Source organism: Lacerta agilis, chromosome 10 (genome assembly GCF_009819535.1).
Source record: "Lacerta agilis isolate rLacAgi1 chromosome 10, rLacAgi1.pri, whole genome shotgun sequence".
In the NCBI taxonomy this organism is placed as follows: Eukaryota; Metazoa; Chordata; class Lepidosauria; order Squamata; family Lacertidae; genus Lacerta; species Lacerta agilis.
In genome coordinates, this window is record NC_046321.1 from 10,152,871 (window position 1) to 10,178,523 (window position 25,653).

General features: G+C 48.1%; 1 protein-coding gene across 4 annotated transcripts in view; it reads left to right on the forward strand.

The window, feature by feature from the left end:
- Positions 1 to 25,653, forward strand: part of KRAS (KRAS proto-oncogene, GTPase) — a 40,896-nt gene that overhangs the window by 13,075 nt on the left and 2,168 nt on the right. For 2 of the 4 annotated variants that reach the window (XM_033161982.1, XM_033161985.1), the window contains exons 3-5: positions 11,501 to 11,679; positions 14,295 to 14,454; positions 23,818 to 23,941. In XM_033161982.1, coding sequence (XP_033017873.1) covers positions 11,501 to 11,679; positions 14,295 to 14,454; positions 23,818 to 23,937 — 459 coding nt within the window. In that variant the 3' untranslated portion in view covers positions 23,938 to 23,941. The remainder of the gene's footprint in view (positions 1 to 11,500; positions 11,680 to 14,294; positions 14,455 to 23,817; positions 23,942 to 25,653) is intronic. The other 2 variants (XM_033161984.1, XM_033161983.1) reach the window with 2 other exon arrangements.

Below are 25,653 nucleotides of genomic sequence, written 5' to 3' on the forward strand. Positions count from 1 at the left end.
TGGGACCTTCTTCTGCATGCAAAGCAGATGCTCTGCATTTCTGGCCTTGCCCAAAGTTTTCTTAATGTGGGCCTGCCATACGCCTGGGTTTTCCCAGATGCACCTGGGCACCGGGCTGCAAAATGGCGTCCGGGTGTTGTTGTCGGCCCCCCCTCCCCAGAATTGGCAAAATGTCTGGGGAAACCAATGATTTTTTTTAAAAAAGTGAATGCTTTTAAAAAAATCCCCCAAAGCCTAAAAACTTAAATTAAACTTTAAAAACCCACAAACTAGTTAATGGGAGTTGCTAGCAGTAGTTCAGTCTCTGAGCAGTAGTTCAATCTCTGAGTAGGGAATGGAGGCATCTTGTCTCAATTGCACATGAGTATTAAGGCACTGTAGGGTGAGAAACTCATATATAATCAGGGAATTGTAGAGTTGGAAGGGACCCCAGGGGTCATCTAGTCCAGCGCTAACAATGCCCTGTCATTTTGCCTCTTGCAGCCACGATACTGGCAGAGTTGTTCGCCTTTGTTTAATTCACGTCTACCCTCCTTTCAGAATAAGATTATTTCCAGGGCATCCTACAAAAACAAATTCAAAAGACTATCCTAAGGTACAAGGCATAAAAGGATTTCAAAAGTCTGGCAGAACAAACAAACGAAAAGGTTTTAATAGCATGTCTGAAGATGGCATGAGAGGTATCTTTTGAATTGCGAGAATACATTGTCAGACGATTATGTATTTTAACGTGTTATTAACTGAAAGAACAGACGTGGTCCGCTTTTAAATTAGCAGAGGGCAGACGGTGGAAGAATAAGTGAAAACGGCAAGAACCTTCAAGTAAAGATGTAAAAGAGGTGGTCCTTGGTTATGAGCTTTGGGGTTCTGCAAGGTCACCTTGTCTTTATCTGTGAAGTGCTGCTCTGCTTTCTGGTCCTCCTGTAGCCTTCAAACTGTCCAGGGAAGTTGGCTAAGTTTTCAGGTTCCAAAGTCCTTCCAGATCTTTTGGGCTACAACTCCCATCAGATCCAGCTAGCACTGCCCAAAAGACATGCAGGGCACCCGTCTGGGAAAGGCTATAGCATTGTAATGTGGTAACCAAGGGATCGAGCGATGAACCAGGAAGTCCCGAGTTCAAGTCCTGATGCAGATCCAAACTTGCTTGATGGCCCTTGCCAGGACAGTCTCTTCTAGGCTTGTCCTAGGAACGCAGGAGGGTGAAATGGTAGAAATAACTAGTAGAAATAATGGTAGTTTGTTTGCTTTTTGTGGACCATTTTGCAACGAGTATTTGCAGAGCTGGCAGATGAGCTGAAGAGCTTACCTTCTTGGCAGGTGAAGACTGAGCAGGCAAGCCATTTTGCTCCTTGTATATAAACCCAACACTGCTTTATAAGCAGCCATCTAGATCAGGGGTCAGCAACCTTTTTCAGCCGTGGGCTGGTCCACCGTCCCTCAGACCATGTGGTGGGCCAGACAAATTTTTTTTTTGGGGGGGGGAATGAACGAATTCCTATGCCTCACAAATAACTGAGAGATGCATTTTAAATAAAAGCACACATTCTACTCATGTAAAAACACACTGATTCCCGGACCGTCTGTGGGCTGGATTGAGAAGGCGATTGGGCCGCATCCGGCCCACGGACCTTAGGTTGCCTACTCCTGATCTAGATCAGGCATCCCCAAACTTGGCCTTCCAGCTGTTTTGGGACTGCAACTCCCATCATCCCTAGCTAACAGGACCAGTGGTCAGGGATGATGGGAATTGTAGTCCCAAAACAGCTGGAGGGCCGAGTTTGGGGATGCCTGATCTAGATAGTGAACGCAGAGGTTGTTTTGCTAAGCCAGACTAGCCGCCTGCTATCCCACAGTTGCCAAATGGACGAACACAGAAAGTTGCCTGACACTGATTTGGACCATTGGGCTACCTAGTCCAGTAATATAATCATAATTTATTATTTGTAGCCCGTCCATCTGACTGGGTTGTCCCCAACCACTCTGGGCGGCTTCCAACAAATATAAAAGCATAAAAAACATCAAACATTAGAAAGTTCCCTATACAGGGCTGCCTATGTTGTTGTTGTTTAGTCGTTCAGTCGTGTCCGACTCTTCGTGACCCCATGGACCAGAGCACGCCAGGCACCCCTATCCTCCACTGCCTCCTGCAGTTTGGCCAAACTCATGCCAGTTGCTTCGAGAACACTGTCCAACCATCTCATCCTCTGTCGTCCCCTTCTCCTTGTGCCCTCCATCTTTCCCAACATCAGGGTCTTTTCCAGGGAATCTTCTCTTCTCATGAGGTGGCCAAAATCCTGGAGCCTCAACTTCAGGATCTGTCCTTCCAGGAAGCACTATGGCCTGATTTCTTTAAGGATGGCTAAGTTTGATCTTTTTGCAGTCCATGGGACTCTCAAGAGTCTCCTCCAGCACCATAATTCAAAAGCATCAATTCTTCGGCGATCAGTCTTCTTTATGGTCCAGCTCTCACTGCCTACAGATGTCTCCTAAAAGTCCATGTTTATCTGTTGGACATCTGATGGAAGGGCATTCGTTTCACAAGGAGGGCGCCACTACTGAGAAGGCCCTCTGCCCGGTTCCCTGTAGCTTCACATCTTGCTGTGAGGGAACTGCCAGAAGGCCCTCGGAGCTGGACCTCAGTGTCCAGGCTGAACAGCAGCGGTGGAGACGCTCTTTCAGGTCATTTAGGGCTTTAAAGGTCAGCATCAACGCTTTGAGGCAATATTATTTCTTTAAGCCACGTCCGCTAGTTGCCTTCACAGCGTAGCCCCCACCGAAGCCGATCAGAGCACTGATCCTGTGCCCTTGCAAGGCCTCCTAACCAAATGCAAGCAAGTTTGCCTCAAGATAAAGGAAGGATAAAGATGGGAACGAAAGGGATCAGATAACTGGAGGTTTTTATCACCTTCCAAGCAGCCTTGAGCTGGAAGATTTCACACAATGGGCCCTTGATAGTTGAATGAGTAGATGAGTTTTAAGTCATCCTCCTACCTCATTTGTCTTTGTCCCTTCAAGGCTTGCTTAGGGCAGGGCTGGTCTGCAGTTACTTCAGCAAAGTAAGCGGATTAAGGACCTGATGCTTCAATTCAGATTGACACCTGACTTTCTCACAAAGGCGATGATTTTACATTTCTATCCCACCTGAGAAGCTCAAGGTGACTTGTGTGGGATTGGTCCCATTTCATCCCCATGACAACTGTGCGAGGACACTTTCTGCCCCCCCCCCCCGTCACCCACTTAACCCTTTGCTCCACTCCCTCTTGAAGATCCATTTCCTGAGTGAGCTTACAGTGGTACCTTGGGTTACAGACGCTTCAGGTTACAGACTCCGCTAACCCAGAAATAAGGCTTCAGGTTACGAACTTTGCTTCAGGATAAGAACAGAAATCGTGCTCTGGCAGCGGGAGGCCCCATTAGCTAAAGTGGTGCTTGAGGTTAAGAACAGTTTCAGGTTAAGAACGGACCTCCAGAACAAATTAAGTACTTAACCCAGAGGTACCACTGTATATGCATGCTAAATAGATACCACAAGCGGTTAAAAAAAAACCATAACCCTGGTATGGCGTTTCCTCTTCCGGAAAGGGTATCTAGAGGAAAAATTAAAGGAGTTACAAGTCTACCTGAGGCACAATAACAGGATTATTACTGGTGATACGCAGCTAGGGATAATGAGTCTTAGAGTTGCTTCCTTACAGAAGATTGGGTTCAAGCCCCACGTGGGGCAAAAGATTCCCGCATTGCAGGGGGTTGGACTAGATGACCCTAGGGATCCCTTCCAGCTATATGACAAAAGCCTCCTGACCTGCGTAAGATGCTCTGCCGTGATTTTGGTGTAGATTCATAACAGGGTGAGAGAGGATATAGAAGAAGCGAATGCCAAATTCTTTCTTCAGTTTGCTGACGGGCGTAAAAAAAGAAAGGAAAAAAAAAGTGAAAGCTCTTGCAGACGGGCGTCTCTTTATGTACCACATAAGATGTGAGCGTGGCATGGGCCTAGTCATTTTTAAAAATACATATATTTATAACAACAGCTATACAGAAACAATAGCAGTAAACACCAAAACCGGCAGGACGTGAAATCTGCATCCTAGCACGAAATGGGCTGAAATGAAAACAAGCCACCCAAGTTAACAGAGTGCCCTCTGCTGGTCAAATGGCTATCTTGCTTGACCCAAAGAGAAGTCTGCAGTTTTTCTCAAGCCTCTGGATGTGACTCACCCCCTTGGCTGGTGAACCCAACAGAAGTTTTTTTTCCTTGGTTATCTGCAGGTTCCGCCTTTCTTATTAAACAGACCAACCCCAATGAGGGCACAGAGTAGTAGGAATTTATCCTACGCAAGTATCGTGGAATTGAGTGATAAGGGCTCACTCAAGAGTGTGACCGAAAGTGCTGTGTGGGGTGCAGAGTGCCACTTCCTTTGTTTGTGTGACCAGTGTGTGTGTGTGTTGCCTCCCCACCCCCAGCTTCTAGGAGCCTCCCCAGTGATGCTGATGCTTGGCCCCTTACCTGGCATCTCACCTGGGTGACCTGTGGGAGGTGTTGGGTTTCCCACCATCCTGGCTGGGACGGAGGTGGACTTGCGTGGCTAAAGGAAGCGAAGGAGGAGGGGGGAGACGTTGGGAAGGGCTGAATTGGACCCATTTATCTTCACGCTTTTTGGGGACTTGCGTTACTATTTTATTTTATTTTATTAATAAATTTTTTATTACGAGTTAAAATACTCATTTCACATCCTTAAGGCATCAATGACTTCCCTTCTTCTCTTTCTATGGTTCATTTTCATAAATCTCTGCATATTTTACAAAAACTATACCATTGAGTATTCCATTATTGCATCCATCAAAACTTGTTTACACTGTTGAATTTATCTTAATGCTGCCAGCATTTTCAGCTGTATACAATTATTTCCCATATATTCAATAAACATTTTCCAGTCTTCTTTAAACGTATGTTCTTATTCTCTTATTCTATATGTTAAGCCTGCGAGTTGTGCATATTCTGTCAACTTGAGTTGCCATTCGTCTTTAGTTGGGAGCTCACTCGTTTTCCATTTTTGGGCTAACAAAACATGGGCCGCAGTAGTTGCATACATTTATTTTATTTTTACTTTTAACACCTGGGGAGATGTAAAAGCCATCTTAAGGGAACTTGAGTGGCATCAATGTGGTAAGATTCGGGACAGGTAAAAGAAAATGCTTTATTACACAATGTGTATAGTTCATAGACCATAGAACTGTGGAACTGTGGAAGCGACCTCGAAAGCCATCTTAGTCCAACCCCCTGTGATGGCAGCAATCTTTTGCCCCACGTGGGATTTGAACCCACAGCCCTGAGATGAGAAGTCTCATGCTCTGCTGACTGAGGTATGGCTGCTATTAAACAGTGGAACATGCTCTCACGGGCAGCAACTTGGGTGGCCATGTGAGCGTGAAGCGGACGAGGCAAATTCATGGAGGATGAGGCTCTGCCTCCACAGCTGGAGACAGTAATGGTAGTTTCTGGAAACCACAGGGAGGGAGAGCACCCTTGAGCTCAAATCCTGCTTGCCGGCTTCCTGCAGGCATCAGCCTGGTCACTGAGAACACGATGCTGGACTGGGTGTGCCCCTGGCCTGATCCAGCACAGCGGAACTCTCCTTAAGTTCTTACCTATACAGTGGTACCTCCAGTTGTGGACGGGATCAGTTCCAGAGCTCTGGTTGGATCCCTAGGTTTCCGCAACCAGAGGGACTGCTTCTGCGCATGTGTGCGGTGCAGTACAGCGCTTCTGCGCATGCGAGCACAGCGAAACACTTCCGGGCTTGCTGCTTTCGCAACCCGAAGTTTACATTGCCCGAGGGTAACGTAAGATGAGGTGCTACTGTAATTCATTTGCAATTATAAAATGCATTTGATTAAACTGCAGCATTGAAACAACATGCTTCACGTTTCAAAATAAGCACGTCAGTAATAGCTAAAGCCATAGCTGTAAAATGTAAAACCAGTGTCTGTCGGAGGCAGACTGAGACATCTCGGTCGGAGTGGGAAACTGGGGGCTGAATGCGATCTTCAGGCAATGCCCCTCCCCGACCCCCACTTCTCTCCAGCCTGGCATAGCCCTACATTAAGTTCTTATGTGGGGCTACGCTAGGCCGGAGAGAAGTGGGGGGTCGGGGAGGGGCATGTGTCCTTGAACTGGGATCATTCTTACTGACTCTTTCAGGTTTTTAGGATCAGCTGAGCGGGCTTCTTGGTAGTTCTCCCACTCCTGGAAGTGTAGGGAATAATAGCGCAGCAGAGGGTTTTCTCAGTGGCAGCCTCTGAACTGTGCAACTCCCTCCCTCCCTAAAGAGATGCATCTAGGGTGGCTCAATTGGTTAGAGCATGGTGCTGAGAACGCCAAGGTTGCAAGTTCGATCCCCGTATGGGACGGCTGCGTAGTCCTGCATTGCAGTGGGTTGGACTAGATGCCCCTCATGGTCCCAACTCCGTGATTCTATGATTTTCGCTGTATGGCATTTGCCATATGCTGGAAAAATGTACCTCTTTACCATGGTGTTCCACAGCGAAAGTATTTTGTTTCGTAGGGCCCGCCTCTGGCCGACTGGCTTTACCTGTTTTTATCGTTGCAACCATTCTGTGTTGTTTGTACGTTGCTTCTTGTGTTGCGCAATCAGCGCTGGGACCTTTATGGTGAAGGGTGGGTAAGAAATCTCATAAATAAGGCCTTCAGTTTTCCTGAACGGAGAGAGGTGTATGTAGAAATCTGTGAGGTTGTAGTGCGTGCTAGTTCTGCTCAAACCTGCTGATTTTAATGGGCGCTACTTACTCAGGGCCATTCATTTCAGTGGGTCTACTCCAGAGGATGGCAACCTAAGGCCCATGGGACAGTTCCGGCCCATGAGCTTCCTGGAACCGGCCCATGGCGCCATTTTTTTTCTTGCCATGTGGACTGACTTCCGGGTCGGAAGAGTGCCTGAAATAGCGTGTGCGCATGCGTGGGCACGCACAGACATGCACGCTCTGGCCCACTGAGAGGTCTGTCAGGGAGTGGACCGGCCTGGCCTCAAAAAATGTTGCCGACCCCTGGCACAGTGAGCACAGTGCCATTCCACCTGGGGCTGATAGGAGTCGTAATTTAAAACACCTGGAAGGCACCATATTCCCATGCTATATTTATCTCCCGCTTGGACTACTGCAATGCGCTCTATGTGGGGCTACCTTTGAAGGTGACTTGGAAACGAATCCAGAATGTGGCAGCTAGATTGGTGACTGGGAGCAGTCACCGGGACTATATAACCAGGGGCGTCGCAGGGGGAGCGGAGGGGGCGGGGGGCCCCGGGCAGCGCCCCTGCTTGGGGTGACACATCGGGGGCGGCCCCGCCCACTGGGCTTTTTTTTACTTTTTTTTAAATTAAATTATTTTTTAGCCTATTTTCGGCACTGCCGGGGTGGAGCCGCAGGGGCGGCCAGCGAGGAGGGGTGTCCCCCCTCCAGCGAGGAGGGGTGTCACCCCCCTCGCTGGCCACCCCTGCGGCTCCGCCCCAGCAGCGCCGAAAATAGCCCCCCCTTCCAGCGGCGCAGCTCGGCATGGAGGCAAGGGGCGTGCCAGCGAGGTGGGGTACCATCCCCTCCTTGCTGGCCCGTCCCTCTCCCTGCCCCGACTTGCGCTCCACCAAGGGAGCCCGGGCGGCGGATTCGGGAGTCTTTGCACCCCGCAAAGACTCCCAAATCCGCCGCCCAGCACCCCTTTGTGCAGCGGCTGCTCACGCACGCACGAGCAGCCGCAACACGAAGGGGTGCCGCTGCCGGGCGGCAGCTTCGGGAGTCTCCTGAATCCGTCGCCCGGCACCCCCGGGAGCGGGGCATCGCGTGCGTCATGACGTCATGACGCATGCACCGCGATGCCCCGCCCCCAGGGGTGCCTCTTGGCTTCCCGCCCCCGGCAGCCATGGGGCTAAGAACGCCCCTGCATATAACACTGGTCCGAAAGGATCTAGATTGGCTCCCAGTACGTTTCCGAGCACAATTCAAATTGTTGGCGCTGACTTTTAAAGCCCTAAATGGCTTCAGCCCAGTATACCTGGAGGAGAGTCTCCACGCCCCCCATCGTTCAGCCTGGACACTGAGGTCCAGTTCCGAGGGACTTCTGGTGGTCCCCTCTCTGAGATAAGTGAAACTACGGGGAACTGGGCAGAGGGACTTCTCGGTGGTGGCACCCACCTTGTGGAATGTGCTCCTGTCGGATGTCGAGAAGTAGCAATACAACCTTTGGAAGACACCTGAAGGCAGTCCAAGTTTTTAATGTTTGATGTTTTGTTATGTTTTTGTATATGCTGGAATCCGCCCAGAGTGGTTGCTTCTTCTTTCTGTGGCTGCTTACCGTGGAATGTCCATGTTCAGGGACCTGTGAATGCTGGATAACCGGGGCCAAACAGCAGAGAGCAATGTTATCGTTCTCTGCTTGTACCTGCCTTGCAGCTACTGGAAACGGAATGCTAAGACTAGGTGGGTCTTTGGTCTGATCCAGCCATGCTCTTTCTTGGTGGTTAGGCTATGCTCCTTCAGCTCAGAACGAGGCCTGCTGTGTGTTTTTATTTCCTTGAGACGTCCTCCCAGGAGCTCTCGCCCCGGCACCGTTTCCCTGTCTCCGCTCCTTCTGCCTGCAGTGGAAATGCTCTGGAAAAAAACGAGACCGGTCACGTCATACCCGTGAAATGCGCAAGGAATTCTTGTAGGTGTGCCATGGGTGAAAGGACTCTGAGATCTTGGCGTCCGCCCCTCCGTAACTTTTATATAATTGCCCCTCTGTTCTGGTTACGTAATCAAGATTGCTTTCAGCACGGAGCAAGCAAGATAAAATAGAAATAAAATCTGCTTCTCACCCAAGCTCTTGTTGCAACCGTGGGAAGAGAGGTGGCTGGAATGCCAGGACACTCCTTCGTCCAAACACACTTTTTTTTGGAAAATTAAAGCACGCGGAGGAAGGTTCGTGTGCCCTGCTGATGGGATCAGCGCCGCTGCAGTCCTGCCCAAGATAGACAAGGACGTATTTTTGTGCTTGTTTATTGTTATTTTTTAAAGACACAGATTTGGAAAAGAAATAACTCTGCATAGCCGATAGTGAGTTTGCTGGCTGGCCGACTCTGCAAAAGTATCGTATATACTGGAGTAAAAGCCGACCCGAATATAAGCCAAGGCACCTAATTTTACTACAAAAAACTTGGGAAACTTATTGACTCGAGTATAAGCCGGTTCACCACACCACAAACCTCCTGGCTGCTTTCAGGCTGCTCGTTCCTCCTCTGCCGCCGACAACAGAGGGGCTTCTCTCTCCCCCCCCCAGCCCCTCCCACCCCCCTGCCTACCTAGGGTGCTGCCGAAAGGCAGAGGCTGGTGGCGGCAGCGGCTGAGGAAGAACAAACAGCCCAAAAGGTGGGACCCTCACTCGAGTATAAGCTGAGGGGGGCTTTTTCAGCATTAAAAATGTGCTGGAAAAGTCGGCTTATACTGGAGTATATACGGTACTAGGAGAGGCTAGATAAGGTGCAGGCAAATGCAGAACGGAATGGTGGTAAACGTAATCTGGAATATCTAAAAGTAACAAGGGGTTAGGGTCGCTTGAAATACGGATCCACAACTGAGGCCAAATTAGCTATTTGTGCAGCATTGCTTCCTCCTGCCCCAACTGCGAGAAAAGCAATGGTCCGGTTTAGCACAGCATGCAAAACCTTGGCTTATCTCTGCAAAGTGTGGCAGCCGAAAAGTCTTGGGAGGAGCAAGCTGCTTGTGAGATCCTCTCTAGAAGCCACACGTCTTTGCACGATCCCGTTAAGCCCAAGGATCAGGTCCAGAGCTGAATGCAGCACTCATCCTTCCCAAAGCCCCATCTCACACTAGTCACCCTCCATGCCCTCCTTTAGTGCCTTTGCCTAGCTGGAATCTGCCCTTGAACTCCGAACGCAGCTTTTTCTTGCCTGGAGCGAACACAGAGAGGGGTGTGTATAAGTGCTGAATTTGGCGGCCAGGTTGCTCACTGGGGCGAGACGGTTTGAGCATATTACACCAATCTTGGACCGACTGCACTGGCTGCCAATTAGGCACAATTCAAAGTTCTGGTTTTGACCCATAAAGCCTTAAACGGCCCACGAGTGCAATACCCCCAGGATCGCCTCTCCCCAAATGAACCTACCTGGACCTGAGCTTATCCTCCGAGGCCCTTCTTTGTGTGCCTCCTCCACGTGAGGTCCAGAGGTTGGCAACATTGAGGACGGGCTTTTCCGTGGTGGCTCCCCATTTGTGGAATGCTCTCCCCGGGGAGACTCACCTGGCACCTTCACTGTATGTCTTTTAGGTGGCAGGCAAACACTTTCCTCTTCAACCAGGCCTTTGGTTGATTGACATCCAGTGCCCTTTTTAATGTGTTGTGAGAGACTTGAGGGTATAGGGTGGTATTCAAATTTAATAAGTAATAATAATGATGGTTTTGTTTTTGTTCTTATTTTTATTACGCATTTTGTGGTTTTTGTATTGCAATTCTATGTTGTGAGCCGCCCTGAGATCTACGAAGGAAGGGCGGGGTATACATATTTAATAAAAATATAATTGTCTGTAGAAGCCAGTCTACTGTACAAAGCTAAAACTCAAGTTTATTGCCCTACTCACTTTTTGAATTTAATTTAATTTATAATTTTCAGGTTTATACATTTCAATAATTTTACAGCCATTTTAACATTTCAAGACTTGACTTCCTTCCCCCTCTTTCTGCGGTTCCTTAAATTTATTGCTCCACTCAGTTATGCCTGTGCCCCGCCTTCCCCCATTGCTGTGCGATCCCTGAAGGTCGCTCAGAAGGGAATGTAGGCTGTAAAAGGTTTCCCATCCCTGCGTTTAGCCACATTTGGGCTTACGGTGTTGTGCAAACCAGGCCAATGTGCGAAGGGAAAACCTTATAGGCCGATCCCACCACCTGACCCCGGCCGGACCGGAAGCTGCAGTACCACCTCCGACCACACTAAGCGCTGCTCGTTTTCCAGTTCCGCCATTCTGCTTGCCCTCCAGGCTCTATGTCTCGGGTGCGAAGGATGCCTTGTAGTATTGGTGCCGCTAAGTTAGGTGTATCTCAGGGGCGGCCAACTTCCAAGAGACTGCGATCTGCTCACAGAGTTAAAGACTGGCAGTGATCTACCCCCTTTTGGGGGGTTCAGATCAAAGTTGTTGAGCATTTTTGAGGAAGGGGAAAGGCCCATTTCTTTGGGGTTCAGGTCAAAGTTGCTGAGCTCTTTTTAGGGAGAAGGAAAGCCCCGTTTTTGGGGGACGCAGGGCAAAAGTTTTGAGCTTTTTTTAGGGGAGCCAAACTTGTTGGGCTTCTTTGGGGGGAGCCAGTGATCTACCAGTGATCTACCACAGACGTCCAGTGATCTACTGGTAGATCACAATCTACCTGTTGGACGTCCCTGGTGTATATGAATAATCAAAAAGCGTTTTCTGCCCTCCCCTCTTTTCTTCCCACCTCTCTCAGGATTCGTACAGGAAGCAAGTAGTCATAGATGGCGAGACCTGCCTCTTGGACATTCTAGACACAGCCGGCCAAGAGGAGTACAGTGCAATGAGGGACCAGTACATGAGGACGGGCGAAGGCTTTTTATGCGTATTTGCTATCAATAACACAAAATCTTTCGAAGATATTCATCATTATAGGTAAGCTTCGCTTCGGGTCGAGGTTCCCAGCATCTGCTTTGTTGGGCTTTACAGATGGCTGCTTAACAAGCTCAGGTTACCCTAGACCTGAATGTAGGACTCTCTCCTGGGTTGTGGGGATGTGGGACCCGCACATCCTCTGGGACCTGCTCACGTTGCAGAAGGTACCATCCTGAGCAGGTAGGGCAGAATATCCTGCTTCAGGCTGCAGGTGGGAGAAATGCCTCCACTTTAAAACAAACAGAGAAACCCAGTGGTGTCACAAGGGGGGGCGGTGTGCCCCTGGTGCCATGTCTGGGGGGGTGTGTGTGACAAGAAGGCACCCCGCGGGATGCTCTCACTGCCACCCCTGTGTGCAGCGGCATGAGCAGCCATCGCGCCACCGCAGCCGCATGTGGAGGATCCTCCGTTTGCGGCTGCAGTCACGAGCAGGGGATCCTGCCACTGTCTGGGTGGCGCCGCCGGCAAACCGCCATGTACAACACATACACAGTGTTGCATGCATGTGCTGTACGTAGCGGTTTGCTGCCAGCGCTACCCGAGCGCCGTACGGACAGCAGTGGGATCCCTCCGTCGCTGCTGCAGCCGCAAGCATAGGATCCCGCCACCGTCCATACAGTGCTTGGGCAGCACCAGCGGCAAACTGCCACATACAACGCATGCGTGGTGTTGCACACATGCGCTGTACGTAGCGACGCCATACGTGCGCAGCCGGCAGTTTGTCCCGCCCTAGGTGTCGGTTAGCCTTCGTTCGCCCCTGCTGAAACCTCCCTGCAGGTAAAATCTAGAGTGCTGGACCAGGAGCCTGGGAGACCAGGGTTCAAATCCTCCCTCAGCCCTGAAGCTCGGTGGGTGACCTTGGGCAAGTCGCTGCCTCTTTTGATTTATATCTGCCTTGTTCTGCATAATATGGCTCTAAGCAAATGCTCTCTGTTCCACCCCCCCCGCCATTCAGCTGCCTTAAATGCATGCTAATTTGGAGGGTGTTGACTAGAAATGGGACTCAGTTGCGATTTGCGTCAAACGAAAGCCCATAAAGACTTGCCGTGTGATTGTAGCAAACGCCCTCTTTAAAACTGATCAGTTTGAAAGCAGCCTTTTTTTTTAGTTATTTTTAATCCGGGCTCCAGAACCCACTGATTGCAGGATCTGTGTGGCGCTGTGAAAAGCCACACGGAGCAATCGTGAGAAGGCAGCTGCGGTTGCGTAACTCGGCACTCCCCCAGATCGCCATCCGGGTGCTCGGTTCTCCCCTGGGTCAGTCGCAGTCTCTCGGTGGAGCCCAGAGGGTCGTCATGAGATCGAAACGGGGAGGGCCATGCACGCTTGCCTTGGACGCTTTGCAAGAAGGGTGGCCTATAAAGGTGACGATCGATGAATAAATACATTTTATTACGATCAGGCGTTGCGAAATGAAAGTTTGGGCCGCAAGCCCACATGCGTCGGGTTTGTGACATGGCTTCCCCACAGGAACCAGAGTGGCCCTGCTTGCCACTGCCAGGTCCGCGAGTCACAGTTTTCCCAATCTGTGTGCTTTGCTCTCTACACATGTTGTAGGACTGGCATCACTCCCCGAAAGCAGCCTTGAATTTCACATGCCGGACGTTTCCGGCATGCGCAAACCGTGTCCTTCGCCATAGGTGCGTCGCACCACTGTGTGCCTTCACTTCTTGCTTCCCGAGCCCTTAACATCTTAAGCCCTTTTAAAATGTGGGTTTTTTTGTATGTGTGTGTGTGGGGGTGTTTATTGGGGGGTGGTTGTTCTTATCCTGATTATGTATGTTTTATATTTTGATTTTATTCTGTGAACCGCCCTGAGACGTCCGGGTATTGGGTGGTATAGAAATCCAATCAATCAATAAATAATAATTACACTAAATGACCTTCGGGGTGCCTTCCAACTCTACCATCTCTGCTCGATCACCAAGTTCTGTTGGGCGAATGCTGTTTACTGCACCCTGTGTAAATAAGGCTGCTTGGTAGCTGTGAGAAATATAGCATTTAGTGTGGACAGTCCAGCAATGTGGAACATCCTGCCATTGGAAACCCACCAAACATACTTTTACATTTTTAGGGATCTTTCAAAGCCTTTCTTCAGGCAACGGGCCTTTGCAGTTGGGTGAATGTTGTGACTGGGCAGTTTCTGCAGTTAAATATGTTCTCGTGTAAACTTGACATTATATATATATTATATACATATATATGTATATAATGAATTTATTAAATTTTAAACTTGATATTTTATATTTGCTGTATGTAACCCTTTGTGGATGATTTTGTATGCATAGCTGTCAACCCTCCCTCCTGTTTCCCAATGCTATAATAAGGGAATTTCCCTCAAAAAAGGGGTAAGGTTAACAGCTATGTTTGTATGTGAGTTAGCAGTGTAAAAATAAAATAAATCAGTGAGCCCTGGGGATGGGCTGGATGCAGATGAAAACCTTGGTAGTAGACAAAACAAATGGATTTAAACAACTTACTTCTTTTTCTTTTTAAAATCCCTTCCTTCCCCCGTGTTCAAAGAAGTAATCGTGCTAACACCGCAAATATTACTTTGCTCTAAAGTGGTCTCTCGCTCTTCTCTTATCCCCACCCCCCACCCCGCCCCTCCACAGGGAACAAATAAAAAGAGTGAAAGATTCTGAAGATGTCCCCATGGTGCTAGTAGGAAACAAGTGTGACTTGCCTTCGAGAACCGTAGACACAAAACAAGCTCAGGACTTAGCTAGAAGTTACGGAATTCCTTTCATCGAAACCTCTGCGAAAACGAGACAGGTAACATTGTGTGTGTGTGTATTGTCTTGTGTGTAAGAACAACCGTCCCCGGTTGAGGTTTAGAACAGAGTTTTCTGTTCGAATGAAGAGTAGGATTCCTAGTACCGGCGAGTCCCATGTTCTTGATAGATCCTGCATCTCTCTCTCAATACGGTCTCTCCCCAAGATAGCTGAGATTCAACAAAGCAAGCAGAGTCACGTTCCATTTTATTTGAATCTCGAGAGCCAGTTTGTATATCAGGTCCCGCCTGCAGCCTACGCTTAAAGCAGTACAGTCATACCTCGGGTTACAGACGCTTCAGGTTGCGCGTTTTCGGGTTATGCACCGCGCCGAACCCGGAAGTACTGGAAACGGGTTACTTCCGGGTTTTGGCGCATGTGCAGAAGCGCTGAATTGCGACCTGCATGTGTGCAGACGGAACACGTTCGCAACCCGAGAGCGTCCACTGTATCGCACCACTTTAGCCAGTCGTGGATTCCCCCAGAGAATCCTGGGAAACTGTAGTTTGTTTCTGGTGCAAGGAATTGTAGCTTTGTCAGGTGCAAACTACAGTTCCCAAGAGTCTCGGGGGGGGGGGGGGAATCCATGACTGGCTAAAGTGGTATGCTGCTGCTTTAAAATTAAAACTTCTAAATCTCTCTCTCTGTGTGTGTTCTACATGGCTTCCACTTCCTTAAAAGAATGAAGAAAAAACCACCCAGGAAGTTACATGGGATGGTAGTCGTGAACTTCGCACAAATTCCTTATGGGAAATAGATGTGGTAACGTGTCTGGATTTTACCATCTTAGACTCGCATCACCTGAATCCCGAGGCCAAGAACAGAATCCAGGGCAAGAATCCATATACAAGCATGCAGTTTAACTTCTCCAAGCATATATCCTTCTTTTACTGCACTTAATAAGTCCCCGATCAGCACTTGCCTGGTAGCCTTGTCTTCAAATTCGGAAAGGCATTGGGTTCAGAGGTCTGACTCTGCAACCCTTGCGATCCCTTTAAGATGCTGAATTAATTTGTCTGGCGTGAATTCGTAGGAACATCTGGTGCATTCTAAGTGGCAGGATGTTGTAGCTGAAGACTTGTCTGAGTTATTTTTAGTCGTTTTCATAACGGCAAGAGTTATCTGAACGTTTCTCTCCAGCTGCAAAGACAGTGGATTGTCAGGGGAAAGTAAATGCCCCGGTTAACAGTTTCCCTGAACACGCATAAGAACATGCTGAGTAATACTGGAATTGCAAACTGCCTGTGTGGGATCTCCTAATGTTCATAAGGTATCGAAGGTAAAAATTGAAATAAGGACTAGAGAATAGTAGCAGACACTGCTTTGCATCCATTTTTAAATGGCTTTCACATCCTCTCAACTCAGTAGTTACCTGACCTTAATGCAGAAATCCCTTTCCCCCTGTATTCCTTTTCACCAAAAATAAATGTTTCGACAGCTGTATGTTTGGAATGTGTCCAAGGCTGTGTGTACACACTGCACAAAATGCAAAATCCGTCCTGCAAGTACAGACCTGGAAGCGTGAGAACAGGCAGCATCTAGTCCTCATGGTTTTTTTTAGGAAACGGCTTGAGAAGAAAACCCATGGGCGGTGTCTTTACTGAACGGAACAGGGGCTTCTGTGACTCACGCAGCTGCATGCTCGTGATCCACAGAAGAACCTGGCTGCATTTCTGCACATAGCAAGTCCTTCCTTCCCTCTGCATCCACTTTGTGCCAGCTTGGAATCCCAGGAACAGCATGTTGCAGTGTGTCACTTGAGATGCTGCTGCTTAAAGGAGAAAACACCTGTTAAAAAGCAGCAGAGGGAGGAGAGACGGATAGCAGTATCTGCTCTGACTTCTGCCAGAGTTCCCAATATGTGCAGACAATTCTCCTGCCTCCCAAGTGTTTTCCTTCTTCCTTTAGCGGGGAAAGATGAAGGATGTTGCCGTGGGGGTGGTCGAGGGAATCCTCCCCTTGCTCAGGAGCCCCACTTGCACAGGAGAACACACAAGGCTCCAGCTCAGGAAGCCCCTTCTTTACTTCTTGCCTTCTCCTCTTAGCATCAAATAATTGCAGAATCGGAAGAGACCCAAAGGGACATCTTTGGGTTGCCTTCTTTCTCCTGGGCTTTGGTAAATAAAACTCATACTTGAGTATACTTGGAAAGCAAATTATAGCGCTTTGGATGTGCACATGACTGTCTTCAGAAAACGAGAGCCTGGGTCACTGCCTCAAGGAGCTTACAGTCTAAAATTTGACCCGTGCGCTTCCTTCCTTTGCACGCATAGCTTTTGAGTCCATTCTGCAGTGCAGAAAACAGCCCTGGATATATATCTGTGCATCATTTGTTTTTTGTTTTCCAATCGTTGCGAAGTTGCTGGGCTTAAATCTCTGCTTGCTTTAAAGAAAAAGAAAATGGTTCCGTTGATTTTGCTCTGCGTTACAACCCACTTGCTTTGCTCTGCTAAGAGCCTGTGATTTGCACTTCACCCCTGCTTGATGATTCATTTCCTTCAGGCCTTTTTAAAGAGCTGCATCAATGTATTATACACCCCAAACCACGGTTGGTTGACCCGGTTCTAAACAGGTGAAGTTGCTTTGCTGTTTGGGACTAAACATATTTACCTGGCATCCTTGGACACCTGCCATGGCCCTGATGGGCACTCGCCAACACTGAAGCCCGCCTTGTGCCCACCCCCTTCTTCTGTGGCCGGCAGGAGGCAGCTACGAGCCACCAGTTAAAGTTTTCTGCAGCGCTCCTAAGATCACATCCCCACCATCCATTTCAAGCACACTGTGTTCCACAAAGAATCCTGGGAACTGTGGTTTGTTAAGTGTGCAGGGGATTGTAACCCTGTGAGGGGTAGACTACAGTTCCCCAGATGCTTTGGAGCAAGCCACGACTGCTAAAATGGTATAAAATTCCTTTAAATGTGTGGCGTGAACGATTCTGCTCATATGGCTTAGGACCTATGCTATAAAATAGTTTCTGTACCCATTGAAAGGTATTTTATCCCATCCCCGGATGTGTGGCACACTTAGTGGTAAAGGGCAGGCTAATTACTATGGGTTGGAGTAAAAATCCAAGGAACCTAGTATCCCCGCCTCCAGTGGTGTTTCCCAAGAACTCAGGATCTAGCCGTTTACTCATCATCTCTCCCACTTTCTAGCATTTAGAAATACCCTTTAAGAGGACATATCATATGCTGGGAATGCTGCCATAAGCACATTGATAACACCATTCCTGAATTTTTCCAATCTGTTCTAAAAAACAAACCAGCCATCTCAGTTACACGGCTGGCTATAACAAACGTCTCGTCTTTTTTGGCGATCACTCGTAGCTGAGTAAGATTGTCTTCCATAAACACGGTTTTAACAGTGAGTCCGTAAGTGACTGTGGAGGCCAATTCTGGATCCACACGTCCTTCCACAGTGGGGACATAGGTTCCCGGGCGGGAGTTGATCACGGTGAGGGTTTGCCAAGCATGCCTTCCACTTAGCACGTTTCTCCCTTGTGTCCTGAGTTCGAGCGTCTTCAAAGTCCATGACACCTTTGGTAAAGGCTGTTCTCCAATTGGAGCGCTCGCAGGCCAGTGTTTCCCAGTTTTCAGTGTTTATACTACATTTTTTTAGGTTTGCCTTGAGAGAGTCTTTAAACCTCTTTTGTTTATCACCAGCATTACGCTTTCCATTTTAAAGTTCGGAATAGAGTGGTTGCTTTGGAAGACGATAATCGGGCATCCGCACTACATGACCAGTCAAACGACTATAACTATAACAAACGTCTAATGTGCGCCAGCACCACATAACAGGCTCCCCCTGTCAGTTTTCCTGTGGCTAAGCAATAAAGTGCAGGCCGTGAGGTTCTGTACCCCCTCTAGCCCCATATTTTTGGGGCATAAATCCCCCAACTTTTAACTGCATCTGGGGGTTCCATTAGAAACAGTAATTCGTTGTGAGTTCTGGCTCTGCGAGAGGCAGTTCCCAGAATTATTTGGGTGAAACAGTTTGCTTTAGGCTTCCGGTTTGGTGCCGGATAATGGCGGAGTGGAGCTGAGTCAGTTCCAGTCCCCGGGGGGTTTTGGGGGTCTCCTTGTCTGCGCCAAGGGCCCCTTAAAGCCACGGGAAGAGCGTCCCGTGGACCGCGGCCTCGTGGGTCCCAGACGTGCCGTCTCTGCTCTTGATTGACCCTCGTAAGGGGGAAAATCAAGCGAGCGGAGCTACCGACACGGGACTGAAGAGGCGGATGCGCCCCCCCGGGAGATCAAAGCAGCAATTCTGCCAGACCTGAGCACCAAGCTTTTCCTGCTAACTTCAAAGAAAAAAGAAGAACCCCGGCTGCAGTAAGTGTGGGACTAATTGGATTTACATTTGAATAATTGCCAACCGGGAGGGATGTTAAAAGGAAGCCCGTCCCTCTCCTTTGTTGTGCAGAGGAGGTAATTAAGCTTCAAGCGGCTGCAGCTGTATCACTAGACACAATGTTGCTACGAAGCACTTTGACAGAGAAGATGGATTAAATCCCAATTTGGGGGATTGAAGACTTTGGAAATATCTCTTCTGTGGCTTTTGGAATTAATTTTGGCACCCTGTCTCAGGGAAAATGGCGCTGGAAAATTAATACGCAAGATGGAAAATTACTGACATTCGACACCCTTTGTTTGCTCCAACCATGCTTGCTTTCGCTTTTAAACTGATTCTAGATCCGGGTATTACCCAGGAACAAAGAACAATCCTTCTGCAATTGGAGTTTGTGAAGCGGAAAATGGACTGGTTAGGACGTAATTTCAAAGAAATTTGTTGTGGAGCAGGAGAGACCAGCCAGATCTGGGAAAATTTTGATAATCTGGAAGCAGACTTCTCCAGGGAACTGGGGGAGGTGCTGGCGAAATGGGACGAATTGATTCAGCAACCCCAGGTAAATGGACGGCTCTGGTGCAGTGAGAGACGCAGGGCTGATGTTTTGACTGGAGCTACGAGATTCAGTCTCTGGAGTGGGAGTCCAGAGATGAAGCTGAGAAGATTTTTGAAGACAGAAGTGGAAGGAAATCAAAATTGCGAAATGGAGTTGCTGGGAGAGGAGAGCTGGTGCCTCTTGAGGCGCCCAAGGAGGAGATTTATAAATTTTAAGATGATACTGAACAAGGACAATAGAAGGAAATGTAAAGATGAATGGTGGGGGGGCATGGGAGAGAGCAGAAAAATGGTGAGAAGGGGAATAGGGTGAAAATAATAAAAATTCTATTAGGATGGATTTATGGTACCCTGAAGATAGTGTGTTAAGATTTTAGGATTTTGATGTTAAGTTTTAAGATTTTGATGCTACGATTTTGGGAATTTTGAATTAGTGAAGAGATATGTAACTGATTAATAGCAGCAGCTCAAGTGAAAAGAAGTATAAGATTGATTTAAGAATTATTTCATGATACTATAAGATGTTAAGACTTTATGATACTATAAAAGGTTGGACAATGAATTGTAATGTTAAAAATGAATATTACCAAAGTATATTAGTATTGAAGGCAGAGGAGGGAAAGCGGGGGAGGTCCCTTTAGAAGATTAGAAATTAGATTTTGTTAAGTAGTAAGAGATAGATTGGTGTTCCAGTTTAGGTATGTATTGGTTTTGGTTTTGTTTTAATTGTTTTCTATGTCGATTGTATTTATGTAATGTGTTTTTTATTGTGTTAATGTTGGTGTTTATGTTATGTTATGTGTTTCTCTTGTTTATTGGAAAATAATAAAAATCTTATAAAAAAAAAAAAGAAACAGTTTGCTTTAAATGTATGGTTACGCATGCAGCCGGGATGAGTTTACTGTGTGGTTCCCCCTCGTGTGGAGAGAATGGGAAATTGTGGTGACAATTTATTTTTTTTCTTCCTTTGAAAACTAGTGTTCGTTTGAGGGATCAGGTAGATGTTTTGTTTGTGGGGTGGGTGGGTGGGAATATAGTTTTCCAGTAGAGCAGAGATGGGTAAAATTGCCCTGAGCTATGGCTCATCCTATATTTTTCCCCCCTTTCTTCAGTAGCATGGTTGCTTTTTTTAAAAAATGCCGCTTACTGCTCTTTGTGTGTGCTGAGGAGGGATTTGATGTAAGAGAGAGAAAGAAAGGCATGGCAAAGATGGTTTTTTTTTTGGGGGGGGGGCAATTCCACGCAGAAGGGGGTAGCAAAAGAGAAAGGGGTCACTCAAGGGATCAGGAGACCTTTGGGTGGCTGCGGGTGACGGAGCTGGAGGTGTAAAAAGCCGCAAACAGAGTGATATCTGGATGTGGGAGCAGATGGAGAAGGGAAAAAACATGGCTGCAGAATGAGGCCACAGGAAGCTGTGAAGAGGAGTTTGTGCTGGATCTGGGACTGCAGGGACATGGCTGGAGGAAAGATGGAGGAGCAATATAGCTCGGTGCTAGAGGATCTGTTAGAGCATGCAGATGGTCCCAGGCAGTGTTAAGATATATAAGCTAAGCGCCAAATGGCTCCTTAAACCAAGGTTGCAGTTGCCAAAACAGAATGTCTAGTTGCCATTTTTGGACAAGGCGGCTCTAAAACCTTATTTTTCATATGATGGACTGGCTGCGATTGATTCTCAGTTAAACATCTGGCTTGTTCAGTTGACCACCTTCAGCTTGGTTAAGAACTCTGAGCACTTACTGTTTTTCTTAATGGTGGCACACGGGCCATTCATAACGTAAGAATATTCTTCACAACTGTGAGCAGGGCAGGTGGGGGTGGGGTAAGTGAAGACAAGCTACAGCAAAGCGTTTTGGTTCCTGAAATTCATTGTGCAGATAAAACATAACTGATAGAATTCTACAGGATGGGGTATTAGTGTGTGAAAACAGCCCAGATCCAAGGATCCCCAGGCAAGCACCTCCAGGTGGTGGAGATGTCAGGGGCCATCTTGGTGCCCAGGCATCTCCACTTGGTCGCAATTGGCCGGTAGTCAGGTGCAAAATGCGCCTGGCACCTGGCTAATTTCGACCACTGGTCCCAGGTTCAATCCCCAGCATCTCCAGGTACGACTGGGAGAGACCTCTGTCTGAAACCCTGGAGAGCAGCTGCCAGTCAGTGCAGACTACACTGAGAGCTCGATAGACCTGACTCAGCATGAAGCGTTTTCCTCTGTTCCTGTGGCAAATGCTGCAGCCTTTTTCTTTGGACTCAAGCTCTGATCAGCTCCAGCCAGCACAGCCAGTCCTGTCAATGGCGACGGGAGTTGCAGAGCAGCAATAGCATCCTGAGGGCCACGGATGAGCAAACCCTGTTCTAGAGGAAGCCCCTTCCACTTGTGGTGCTCCCTTTCTAGTCTCCACAAAGTTGTCACTCTGCTGTAGGGAAGCACGCGCATGCCTTTGTGTATGCGTTTCCGTGTGAAAAACCTCTCCTATGTCGCAATGCTCGCCTGTAGCAAAACTGCCGCTGTGGGAGGCAAGCAAAGTTTCAACAACTTACTCAAATGCTTCCCCTGTGTTGGCTGGCTCTTTAAAAACCTTCCCCCCACCCCAAGCCCTGCTTCTTCTTCTTGCGGTGAACTGCTTTGCCCCGAACGGGCTCCTCTCTAGCCAGTCTTTGGCCTTCCTTGGTGTTGATCTCTTTCTCCATCTTGTCTGCATTGCTGAAACAAAATCGCAACTCCTGCTCTCGGTGATCGGGATGGAGGCGGTGGGCCCAATTGCCTTGAAATGGTTCCTGAGGGTCCTCCATTAAAATGAGCTGGGGAGGGGGGGGGATACACAGTCAATGAAATTCGCTGTCCCCCGCCCCCACATTCTCCCCCCCCTCGGGGTTTTGGAGGAGACCTTCCCAGGTATTGGGCCCTTTTCGGGAAGTGAATGAAATAGCATCTCGAATAATCGTGGCGATCAGAACAGCTGGATCAGATGGGTGCGCTTGTGCTTATGGAAAAATTCCCGTGCTTTTCTTCTTTTTTTCTCTTATTGCAAGATGGGGATGTGTCTGTTTAGCTCAGAGCCTCGCAGGTGGCTTTCTGAGGAGCCTCAGAATTTCCTCGCTGTTTGGTGCAGCAGACGAATTTCTTGATACTTTCCCTCTGCAATGTGCAGCCATAGGGCAGTGCTTGAATTCATTCCTGGGCGTGCTCATTGCATACAAAACAGCGCTAGGGTGAGGCCTAACAAGCCTGGCCAGTGTCTTGCATTAACTGTTTGTGAGTGACCTAATTTGCCTTAATTTGGCCCACCCAACCCCTTCCATCCAAACGGACCGTGAGTGTAGTCCAAGCAAACTTCCACTCATGCGATCTCACTTGACAACTATAGTTCCAGTTACAGGGGGGTAGCCGTGTTGGTCTGCCATAGTCGAAACAAAATAGAAAATTCTTTTCAGTAGCACCTTAGAGACCAACTGTGTTTGTTCTTGGTATGAGCTTTCGTGTGCATGCACACGAAAGCTCATACCAAGAACAAACACAGTTGGTCTCTAAGGTGCTACTGAAAAGAATTTTCTATTTTGTTTTGACAACTATAGGTTCATCTTTAAAGGAAGTATGCATTTCCCTTACATTTTATGCATCTCAATCTCCCTACAAGGGAATCAAATGGGAAAAAACCAGCATTACAAACTGTGGAAAATGCACGTGGAAAATATGTAGCGTTCCCCCCCCCCCACCACTTTTCGGCCTCGCCTGTCACCAGGATTTTTGTCTCCAGAAGGCTGGTGAAGCTTGAATCTAGTTGTCGGGCTCCAAGTGGACGTGACATCGAAAGGGTTTCCCGAAGGGAAGAAATTTTAAAACCCAGCTCCTAAAAGTGTTTTGGAGAATGGAGGCTCTGTTGCCATTTGCCCCGAATGCTGGACACAAGCGAAGCTCTAAATCTTAGGAAATCAAGTGTGTTATCATCTAAACAGGTGTGAACGTGATGAATAAAGAGTCTGTTGGGGTGACGAACCTGTGATATTGTTGGGACTCCCACCATCCATGAACATTGCCCAGATTTGCTGAGGTTGATGGGAGTTGGAGTCCATCAACATCTGGAAGGCCACAGGCTAGCCACCCTTAGTCTAGATCAGGCTTTCCCAAACCTGGGTCTCCAGCTGTTTTTGGACTACAACTCCCATCATCCCTAGCTACCCAGGGATTATGGGAGTTGTAGTCCAAAAGTAGCCGAAGATCCAAGTTTGGGAAACCCTGATCTAGATCCTTAAGGACTGGTATACTTTGATATCAACAATAATGAATATGGGATTGTACCTAAAGCCTTTCCCCCAAATGTAGCTAGGTATCTTGCCCCCAGCCCCCAAGCTGCTTTTCTTAGGAGTGTAGCTGCTGATTTCAGTTTTCCTCTGACGACTGGGGCCCCCCCTCTTCATCCTGGTTAACAAAAGCTGGCTTTAAAGGAGTTGTGTTTTACAATGCAGAGAGTGGAGGATGCATTTTATACATTGGTGCGAGAGATCCGCCAGTACAGATTGAGAAAAATCAGCACAGAAGAAAAGACTCCTGGGTGCGTGAAAATTAAAAAATGCCTTTTAATGTGACAGGGTAAGTTTTGTTCTTGTTTAAGAGGGGGAAAATAAAAGTTCGGCAGGGGGAAAAAATCTGATCACCAATACGAATCAAATCTAACTTGCAAACTTCTCTTGGGTGATTCCAGTAATTTCAAAATGATTGTAAGTATCAGCCAATCTATTTTTACTGTCGCCACCCTCCTTTAAGAATACAAAAGGTTTTTCTCTGTGGTTTTTGCAGTGGGTGGACTTGTACGGTGTATTAAGAATGTGCCTTTCTCTTTTGAAACCCCTTTCTGGTGGGCCAGGAAGTTTAGAAACAGACTTTGTGTGGAGCCAGTTCACAGAAGGCTGCAAACTCCTTGCCCCTTGAATTTTCCACACTTGATTTTACTCTCAGCCATATCGGGGTGAGCAGCCTCCATGCCTTGTATTTCTGCGTGCCCCAAAGGCCCTTCTCTCGTTCTCTTCCTTTAGCAGAATGGAACAAGCCAAGCTGTGCACAGTTGCCCTGGTTAATGGGCTGCTTTCTTAAGAAATGTGGGCCAAAGCCCACGCGTCTGCCGTGATTGTGGCAAAGGTCAACTTATACGATCCAGGGTTCAAAGAACAAACCACTCAACTTTTGATGTCTGTCCCTTGAAAACAGATAACACATGCTTACCCGCTCAGACTTAGGAATATTCACTGATTAGTTCTGCTAACGAATCCAGCGCACTTACGCATGCAGTATTCTCCTGGGAGGTTGTGCCCCACTCTTGAACGCAGTAGAAGGGTATTTCTCGATTTCAACTAGCCTTGCTTCGGACCCCCCTTGAGTGGTTTTGCCTGGCGGGATGTATCCTTAAACTCCGATTATGAGCTCTTGTTTGCCAGGAGGGGTGTGTATAGAAACTAGTGTAAAAGGTAAAGGGACCCCGACCATTAAGTTCAGTCGCAGACGACTCTGGGGTTGCGGTGCTCATCTCGCTTTACTAACCGAGGGAGCCGGTGTACAGCTTCTGGGTCATGTGGCCAGCATGACTAAGCTGCTTCTGGCGAACCAGAGCAGCGCATGGAAACACCGTTTACCTTCCCGCTGGAGCAGTACCTATTTATCTACTTGCACTTTGACGTGCTTTTGAACTGCTAGGTTGGCAGGAGCAGGGACCGGGCAATGGGAGCTCACCCCGTTGCAGGGATTCGAACCGCTGACCTTCTGATCGGCAAGCCCTAGGCTCTGTGGTTTAACCCACAGCGCTACCCACATCCCATCAGAAACTAGTGTACACAGGGGAAATTGTCATTTCTTGCTGTGCCCACTTCTGCCTTCGGTCTCTCCCACCATGGGTGTGCCCCCCCAATGTTGCTCAGAAGGTAACTTTCATAGGGTTGCGCTCCATGAACTGCTAATAAGATGCAAGGTAGATAGGCAAGGCCTTCGTGATATGTTGGATGGGGCATTATTACCTGGAAAGGTGAGCTCCTCCTCTTCTTCTTTGGCGATCCCTCGCAGCCGAGTAAGATTGTCTTCCGTAAACAGTTTTAACAATGAGTCCGTAAGTGACCGTGGAGGCCAATTCTGGATCCACATGTCCTTCCACAGTTGGGGGCACTGGAAAGGTGAGCATTGCCAACCTCACTCAGGAAGGCAATGGGACCTCGCTTTGGGTTCTGGGCTGCTGGTCAACCATGAAATGAAGACTGTGACAAACGAGGACTTTGGGGACTGATATAATAGAGCTGCCATCAGATGGTATAACTAGG